At 49.0% G+C, this 9,623-nt stretch overlaps 1 protein-coding gene across 2 annotated transcripts in view; it reads right to left on the bottom strand.

Moving 5' to 3' along the window:
* The window catches only part of NT5DC2 (5'-nucleotidase domain containing 2), a 24,763-nt gene extending 15,146 nt beyond the window's left edge, over positions 1-9,617 (bottom strand). Inside the window, exons 1-5 of one of the 2 annotated variants that reach the window (XM_003209956.2) lie at positions 9,548-9,617; positions 6,264-6,448; positions 5,461-5,535; positions 3,761-3,816; positions 1,952-2,045 (exon numbers count right to left, since the gene is read on the bottom strand). In XM_003209956.2, coding sequence (XP_003210004.2) covers positions 1,952-2,045; positions 3,761-3,816; positions 5,461-5,535; positions 6,264-6,448; positions 9,548-9,566 — 429 coding nt within the window. In that variant the 5' untranslated portion in view covers positions 9,567-9,617. Of the gene's footprint in view, positions 1-1,951; positions 2,046-3,760; positions 3,817-5,460; positions 5,536-6,263; positions 6,449-7,550; positions 7,801-9,547 lie in introns of those variants that run through there. The other variant, XM_010718269.3, reaches the window with a different exon arrangement.
* Positions 9,618-9,623: the final 6 nt, after the last annotated feature.

Genomic DNA, 9,623 nt, shown 5'->3' with positions numbered 1-9,623 from the left:
TGAAAAGGACCTGGGGTGCTGTTGGATGGCAGCTGGACATGAGCCAGCACGGTGCCCTCACAGCCCAGGAAGCCAACCGTATCTTGGGCTGCATCCAAAGCAGCACGGCCAGCAGGGCAGGGAGCTGCTCCTGCCCTCTGTGCTGTGACACCTCACCTGGAGTGCTGCGTCCAGATGGGGAGTCCTCAGTACAGGAGAGATGTGGGCCTGTTGGAGTGTGTCCAGAGGAGGACCACAAATGACCCGAGGGATGGAGCACCTCCCTACGAGGACGGGCTGAGAGCTGGGGCTGTGCAGCAGGGAGAAGAGAAGGCTGTGAGGAGAGCTTAGAGCAGCCTGTCGGTATCTAAAGGGGCTGTGAGAAAGAAGGGGACAGACTCTTTAGCTGGGTCTGTGGTGACAGGACAAGGGGAAATGGTTTCAAACTAAAGAGGGGAGATTTAGATTGGGTATAAGGAAAAAAGGTGTTTTTCTTTGTTTGTTTTTAAGATATAGGTGGTGAAGCACTGGCAGAGGTTGTCCAGAGAAGCGGTGACTGCCTTGTCCTTGGAGAAATTCAAGGTCAGGCTGGGCTTGGCTCTGAGCAACCTAATGTACCTGTAGGTGTCCCTGTTCATTGCAAGGGAGTTGGACCAGACGACCTGCAAGGGTCCCTTCCAACTCTAGTGACAGGAATGACCAAACCAGCAAGCTATGACATCAGCTGGGATGGCATTTTCCTGATGCTAACGATGCCCCAGCGATGCACATGACTGTCAGCTCTTGCACTGCAGGTCTTGCTCTAACCTGAACTCCTTTTGGAATGACCACCTGTGGAAGCACGGTGTGACTGCCAAGCACAAACTACAGGACCAAAGACAACGCTTAATAACTGCTGTGGTACTGCAAGGCACAGAAAGGCACCTGGTCCTGCAAAAGCTCACAGCTTGAAGCAGACTGCATGCTTGTGGCTATTTAAAAAAGAAGGGTTAAATCATCCCAGTTTGCCAGGAGTGAGGAGGGTGGTACAGCAGGAGGAGAACTGAATGCACTTCATGCACAGATATCAAATCCTAAGCAGAGAGATTGTATTTCAAAACTGGAAACAACGCTGAGCTATAAACAGAGAATATACTCATCCAGAATGCAACTGCTCAGATTAATTGTTCCCAAGAGAGAGAAATCAAACAGTGGCATTGCTGGAGGCTTCGGACTGCAGACTCAGAGGGGTATTTAGCAGAGGAAGCCTGCTCTTCTTCCAGCTTCCCTGTAGGCCACTGAACTAACAAAGGTCAAGAAACAAAGCAAGTCTGGGGGGAAAGGGATGTGAATGGCCCTGCTAGCCCACAGAACCACAGCAGGCATTTGTGGAAGAAAATCTCTCCCCTAACTTCCTCTAGTTCAGGCAACCAAAGGATCTCTACAGATCCTATGGGCATTACTTTGGTGTTTTACTGCGACACTATGATTTTCTGCCCCTAAAAGACAATGATCACAGATGCCAACCCTACAGACAAAGTCCACTGAAGAGGTCTGATGGGTTGTAGCAGGGATCCCTTTCACAAAGAAAAAGGAAAACCCTATACCACATCAGACCACACTGCAGCCACCCTGCTGCTACACACACACACACACACACAGCCCTTCCCCCACTGCAAACACCATCCCTGCAGCCTGCCCCGGTGGTTTGGGAGCAGGATTTGGCAAAAGAACAAGAAGGGAACATCTTCCTATCAGCCTCCAGAGCCATTCAGCTCCAGGCCAATAGCCCCAGTGTTCAGAAATGCTTTGCAGATGGCTTTCACATGTTAAACTGCTAAATAACCTCTGGGGCAAATTCCCACTGGAACAAAAATACACACTGCAGCTCACTGTGTCCAAGGGAGGCTGGGGTCATTTATATGCTCACACAATGAGTTTTCCTGTCCTCTAACAGAGCTGCTGCATCACAGCAGTCAAGGGCTTACAATACCTTGCCGTAGAAGTCGCTCATCTGATACAAGGGGATGTGCTGGGTACCTCCATAGAGTTCGATTACCTCTTCATCAGGCACTGGTTTGAGCCCCCTGGACAAAAACCAGCAAACAGTGTGTCAATAATCACCAGCCTGCACAGAGCTACAAACTGCAGAGAAAGGGAAGTGGAGACAGACAGGCTCGTTTGTAAAACTCACACATTTTTCTTGCACAAAAGAAAGTCTGACAGGAACACGATCCTTTGGATTCAATAAAACCTTACCCTGGCATTTTTCAAATACCTTGCCTGTTCTTTTAACTTAATTGAGGGCCTTTATCCACATTCCAGCAGAGTTCAGACAGAGGTTTTCCCTCCACATGCCATCAGTCTGCTGGTGGGACTGCTCCATCAAACAGCCCCCATCACCCGACTCTCGGCAGCACCAGGAGTCTAGCTTTGGAAAAGGTTGCTTCCCTGAAATTTATCCCCACTAAATGAGAAGGTGGAGGGAAAGAGCTTCCTGAAACAGAATTTCCATCCCATTCAGTTTTCCTGAGCAAAGCCAGCCCTTTGCTAACAGAATATTCAACAGGGATCGTTCTTCTTCCCCCAAAATACTGTAACCACAGCCAGGACTACAAGCTGTACCTTAACAGATTTTCTGGCTGCCAGAAGCTTTGCCTCTCGCACAATTTGTGATGGCTGTTTACTCAAGCAGTCAGTGATTTTCTATTTCTCCTTACATATTCTATCAGTGTACAACCTCTAAGAAACTAGAAGTTGCCTAAGTTTTCTTCAAAAGCAAAGGGCAGCTTAGAAAAAAGATGCTTTGCAAAGGATACTTACAAGAAGAACGCTATGAAAAAACGCTTAAATGGTTTTTTTCCCCTAAAAATCTCTTTATAAAACTACAGTAAAACATGTGGCAGTACCAATCCCCTCCCCCTCAAACAAAAACACTCAAAGAAGCCAATTCTCTCTGGTTATGAAATTCCCTTCTTAATATTCTTAAGAGTATTTTCTGTAATTGAAGCATAACAGCAAAAGGGCAGAGTTCAACTAGAAACCAGTAGTTTCCACGCTCAGTAAATTCAACACAGATTTACAGCAGCACTGCTGTAGATATCCAAGCATTGCTACTTCTTCTGCACCAATCCCACTTTGCATTGTTGCTGGGCCTTCTCTCAGCTTCCAGCCTCATACCTTTCTGGACAAACCACGTGGAAGCAATCCCTTTATTCCTTTCCTCTCAGTTTGGCCACTTACAGCAATGCACACTCAGAACAGTGGAAGAGAAGGAAAAACAGTGCAACCTAAGCCTCCCACTAGGCCCGGATTCTGATGAATCACTACATTAGTGACACTGTTTTGAGTTTATTTTCACGCCCAGACCACGCTCCTCTTAGCTGTGTGACAAGCCAAGGCATACCACAGCTGGGATATGCTGCTGCTTGGAACAGATAGGCACAAATGTGGACCACGTGCACTGGAGGCCTTCCCTAAGTGTGCTGTTTGCTCGTGTGTGAGCACAGGCACGCTGTAGCTGCAGCTCAGATCACACAAGGACGTGATCAGATGGATCATTAAGTATTACAAAAAGCTCCAGGTCTTCCCACACACTTGGCTTGAAACCCTTGAGAAAAAAAAACTCCCTGCAATTATATGCCTGGTAAGCATCTGAAGCAAGTGGAAACAGGATAAGCCAGACAAGACTGTGCTCTGCTCAAAGGGAAAAAAAAAGCCCATATACCATGAATTGTGGTTACTCAGATACAGTAATCTGCATATAAAGGCATTAAGAAAACAATGTTCAGAACTGACAGACCTATACGCTGTCCCGAGCTGGACATAATGGAAAGCATCGATCTTCATCAGAAGACTCTGTGAGAAGGGAATAAAGGACAGATATTCACCATAAGAACTCAGCAGATATACATCGAAACCATGTTTAAGTTTCAAACTCTAAACAAATGATGTTTAGAAAACAGAATTCAATGCAAATATCCCACATCTATGTATTTAAAGCTACACCTACTCCCTTCTACACACAAGTAGCAACACTAAGTGTGACTTTTTATAAGCCCCTCTGGCAAAGGCCCGTCCTCCTGTGAGCCAAACACCACTGCCTGCTATGCCCTCAAGTAGTGGACAGGGACGGAGCTGAAAAAGAAAGGGAGAGCACAATGTTTCTGTAACTTAGAAAGTCTCTTATCTCTTCCAGAAGCACACACATTCCAAAGGGGCTCTGTGTGCTCTAGAGATCAATTTCTCATCTCATTTATCTGAAGCAGAACTAAGGGGGCAAGCTCTGCCTTGGAGCACAGCTGCATCCAGTCATCTCCCTTACACAGGAATGCACTCCTTCACCACTTCTCCCCCTCCCCAACACACACGTAAGCTAGGGTGCTGACAAGCACACCAGGCTTGTAACATCAGAGCTTCTTGGAGCTTTCTATACTGCCTCATTCATGAGTCACCTCCTGCCCATCCATCGTCCTGAAAGCATAACTCAAGTTCTCAGCACACAGAAAGCATTCCAACCCAGCACCCCTCTGCACATAAAATCAGGACACAGCTCTGAATCCCTCGTCCTGCTCCTGCAGTACAAGGTAACCCATTCCACAGAGCACTCACAACCCGCAGGCACACTCTTCCATCAACACACCACACAGGAGCAGCGTGTTACCCACAGGCAGACCTCCTACATGGAGTGCAGGTAAACCTGCTGGAATATTCACTCAGACAGGCACTACCCAGTTTTTCATGTGCTTTGCAAATTCTGGTCCCCCAAAAAAGGCAGTTCTCACCCTGCATTCACTGAAAGGGCACTTTGCTTGGCCAGGCCAGCTGCCTCTGTGTTTCTCCACACATCAGCCACAGATTTAAACACTGAGTTTCTCACAGATTGCTCCCACCTGACTGCCTGGCCGCATGGATGACATCACTGGGCAGCAGGCTTTCATGGAATGGGTCCAAAGCACTGGAAAAGGTTTAAAGCTTGTGCTCTGCTTGCCTTCACTCCAAAGAAGCATGCATCTCAAGTAGCTTGGATCTTTTTCCAGGCAGTCCTATTATTCGGGCTGGGGGGCTGGGGAAGGCTTCCTAAAGCACTCTCCTGACAAGTCACTTCTATAATTAGGGTAAGACATAACTCCTCTGCTCCTGGAAAGTACTTGCTGGAGACACAGGATTTAAATCTCCTAAAAGATAGTAATGATCAAGCAAACAAGCTAAGTTTTTAATTAATTAGTTTGTGGAAATAACTAACTTTTTAAATTGGCAAAGCTGTTTACCAAAGACCTTTTGCTAGCCTGGCCCACTCTGCTGCAGGCTATGCAAACACAAAAGACATCTCAGCCCTGCAACATTTGCAAACAAGAAGAATCTACACAATGGAAGGCACAGCCACCTGGACTGATAGCCTGCTGATGGATGTTATTGTAAGCATTGGCAGAAAGTATTTCTACTCAAAATACAACACGATGGAAGACAAAGCCCAGGAGGTTGAACTTTGTACAGCTTTACCTTTTGTACATCATAGTGAAGTCCGCGTATGGCAAACCCTGGAATGTAGTCATACTTCCCAAGCCCTTCTGGATACTAGGAAAACAGACAGCAATATTTTAAGAGATACAGGCATTGATTATCAACAGAAGCATTTCACCTGCTGAGCTGGCTTAGGCCTACCAGTCCTCTCACCCCAGGCAAAAAACCAACCGAGGGACACGTGCACTTTGTTTCGCCCTTCAATAAAGAAAAGTGGATGAATGGAACCCCCAAATTGCTGCTCTCGTTTAAGGGACACTAACAAAACCCCAACTGATCCACTCGGGCAGTATGGACTCCCAGTGAGCTCCATTCAGTGCGTACATTTGGCAAAGCAGTGGCACTGCAGGGTCCCTCTAAAAAGGAAGACACAGCTGGAAGGAAACGCACAGAGCCCACTGCAAACGGGGTGCCCACTGATCTGCACGTGCCAAGTCCTGCACCCCTTCATAAGCTCACACTTATCCATGATGCGTATCACAAAGCTGGAAGTCTGCAGGCACGACTTCCACAGTCAGGAAAAAGACAGCGGTTTATTTCCAGACTAAAGTTCCCAGTCCTGAGGTTACAAAACCTCAGGAATGTAGAGCTTGGTAAATTGTTCAACAGGAAATTAATTCCAGATACAGACAAAATGTTCTGCAATCAAAGACTGAAATGTAAAATTTATATTAATAAAAAAAAAACAACAAAAAACCAGTGCCACATGTGCACAGTGCACATCTGGGGCACTGCAAAGATCAGAATGATTAACTGAAGGGAAATCCTGAGCGCACCGTTACCTTGAACTGTTCTATGAGGATGTCTCTGGCAGTGTTGAAAATCATGGAGTGCAGTAAGTTAGAATACTGTGCTAACGTGTAGTCGTAGTCAAAGCCATATATCTCAACATCTCCCAGGCTGATCTCGTTGTTGGCATAGATAGCTGCTGGGTTGAGGAGATTGCAGACTCCTGGTGGAAGGAGATCTGAGAGAGAAGAGAAAGGGGCAGAGATTACAGAAACCGGGGACCACCACCATTTCAAGTTTTCCTCCAGCCTACAGAGAGCAAAGCAGACCTGCTGGTCTGAAGTAGCAGATGTGCAGCCCAGCACAGCTCACCCACTGGCAGGGCAGCTGCAGAGCACAGCAGGGAAGCACGCAGCCCTCACTTCCTGAGCTCCCCTCCTCAGACTGCCTGCATTACCCCAATGACCTGTGGGCATTTGTTTCCCACAGAGGCAGGCAGCCCCCACAGAGCAGCCCTTCAGGCACCCTCAGGCATCTTTATTTCCTTTTTAGAAGCAGAACGGAACAAAGTTGTGTACGAGCACCAACTATGCACGTATACACACACACATTTATATAAACAACAAACAAACAAACAGCCTAAAACAAAACAAACACCAAACACCCCATGCCAATAAGCCACGCTCTGGGAGTGTGTAATGCTGATAGCAAGAAGTAATCTGCGCTCTGCTGATAAACAGCTGTGGGAACAGGTCAGCTGCTGTGGTTTGTCACTCCAGAACAGGGCTTCTGCTTGTGAGAGACACAGCAGAGCCAGGAGCAGGCCCTGTCTGTGCTTCCCACTCCACCAGAGCTGCCCTTTGCAAGATAAGAGCGAGCAGTAGGACTCACTCCCTACAGCTGGATCCCCCATCACATCCACACTGAGGAACGGGGAGGAAGGAGACATTTCCCCCCCACACGAGGACAGGTAATGTTCTCTTGGAACGATGGCAAAAGCACCAGTGTTTTCCTGATCCTACCCAGCATCAGCAGGCAGTGCTTTTTTCCCCTTCCTACCTTATCTTATGGCTTTTAGCAGGAACCCATGTCAGTTCCTTAAGACTTTCTCGCTATCTCATCTGAATCTATTATCAGAGTGCAACCAGCCATTCTCAGTTAAGACTTTGCCTGGAACAATTAGAGAATTTACAGAGGGTGTTTTTGCTCGATGCCCCCATTTGCAAGTGTTAACCTAAAGAAGCAGCACAGACCTGCTTTCCTCTCCTAAAGGGAGGAGAGCTGTAACAGCCAATGCACCCCGCTGCAGCTGCCATATCCCTACAGAGATCAACACTCACCATTCGCGATGTTTGGGACAACACGTTCTGACAGTCCGAGCAGCACGATGCTCCTTTTATAGGAGAAGTGAGGCTTACTTAGATTAAAAAAAAAGAAAAAAGAAAAAGAAAAGAAAGAAATAAAAAAAGCCAGCTGCAAAAATGCAGTTGATAAAAGCCACGGGAGCTGGTGTGATTTCGTAAGACAAGGGGATGAAGGGAGGTCAGAAGCAGAGCAGTGGCTGTGCCGTGCCATGCTGAGAGCAGGGGCAGAGCTGCATGGCTGCCCGCTCCCCCACGCAGCTCTCCTCCTCTCAGACATTTTGTCCCCAGCTTACACAGCGCGTTCTCTCTAGCCTCCTAAAGGCCGAAGGAAGATGCGTATGCCAGCCAAAATGCTTTCTCATCGTTGCCTCACAGGTGGCACTTTCCTTACAGATGCTCACCTCCTTGCCGTGCTTTCTGTCACACACCGCTGCTACCAACACAAACCCACGGCCTCCCATCCCCACTGCCGCCTCCGCCTGGAACTCATGGCAGTCTCCAAGTCCCTGAGGAGAAAGAAGAGCTGCTGCTGCACGGCTGGCACAGCATCAACACCGATGTGCAGCATCCTGCAAAGACTGCATCCACAGCGCTGCTGCTGCTGCACCGACTGCTCCCATCAGCTGAGCAGAGCCCAGTGCAGATGTCTCTTCACCAAGAACAGCAGCTTTTGTTTTTTGCTCTGCAAAGAGGGATTGCTGGGCAGGTTGAGTAAATTACAGCAAGGAAAAAGAAAAATAATAATCAAAACCAGTTTTAGTTGTCAAAACTGAGCTACGATCCCAACCTCTCTGTCTGAGCACTCATCAGGAAGGGAGGCAGCACTGCTAACTCAGCACTGCACCCGGGAAGTGTGAGCAAAGGGAGAACTGGGTGAAGGGAGAACTGTGTGACCACCCAACTCAGCGCTTCTCTCTCTGAGCCACACTCATCACACAGAGGTAAGAAGATGGAAGTTCTTCCAAAAGTTCCCCCAAAAGTATCTATTGTAGCTACACGCTCTAGGGATAAAGCACTGAACATACACACTGCCTTACAGCCAAACTTCGCTTGTTTTCCAGATCCGCTGTGTTTCAGGATTGTGCATTTCCTAGACTGCAGGATTCCAGAGACTCGTAAGGAACAGTGCCTCACCAGCCTTCCTCAACACCTCAGGTACCATCAACACAAACGCTGACAGCCCCGCTGAGCACCTCCCCTCCGGCACACACCTGTGCTTGGGGCCGAGGGAGAAGGCAGCACATGAAGCAGAGGTGGTTCCTACGGGTGATGCCCACCACGGCCGTTTGCTTTAACATCACGCTTACAGAGAACAAAGGCCCAACTCGGTCCTGTTGTCCCACCACCAACAAAAACCAAGGTGGGCCAGTTGTGCCTCCTCTCCGACCCTCACCCACCCCCATTTCGCGTTTAGTTCTGGAGGTAACGCTGTGCTGGGACCAGGAGCACGCACCCTGCGGCCAACTCCTCTTCCGAGGCTCACCGCGGGCTTCATGCTTTATGCCAGATCTGGGGCCGCCGGGGGAGGCGGCAGTGACAGAAGCTGCCAATCTCAGAACTGCAAAACGGCTCTTCCAGACCCTCCGACTGCTTTTGTTTATCTAAGGGCCGGAGAAGGAAAGCGAACAGAGAGCTATTTAACGGCAAAGCGACGCTTCCTAGCTGTCCACGCTGCTTCCCTTCGGAACTCCAGGAGCCGAAAAACCCACAGGAAAAAAGTTCCCTGCCCTTATGCCGCACAAGTGATTGTTTCACGTTATTATGGAGCTTAACGCAGCTGAGATCCACTCGCCGCAGCCCCAAAGCCCACGGTCCCGTTGTGCACATCGGGCGAAACGAACGGCTTTCCTCCCGGCCGGGACAGACCGACGGACCCCGCGGCGGGAGGGGGCGGACGGAGCGCACGGCCACGTTCCCGCCGCCACGGAGCCACGCTGCGGCGGACAAAGGCTGCGAGCAGGGCCGGTCCTTACCATAGACCAGCTTCTTCATCTCGTGGTACCTGGCCCACAGGTAGCTCCGGGTGTCGGCGCCCTCGGACGGGGCTGG

Source organism: Meleagris gallopavo, chromosome 14 (assembly GCF_000146605.3).
Source record: "Meleagris gallopavo isolate NT-WF06-2002-E0010 breed Aviagen turkey brand Nicholas breeding stock chromosome 14, Turkey_5.1, whole genome shotgun sequence".
In the NCBI taxonomy this organism is placed as follows: domain Eukaryota; kingdom Metazoa; phylum Chordata; class Aves; order Galliformes; family Phasianidae; genus Meleagris; species Meleagris gallopavo.
This window is presented reverse-complemented; position numbering and strand designations above follow the sequence as displayed.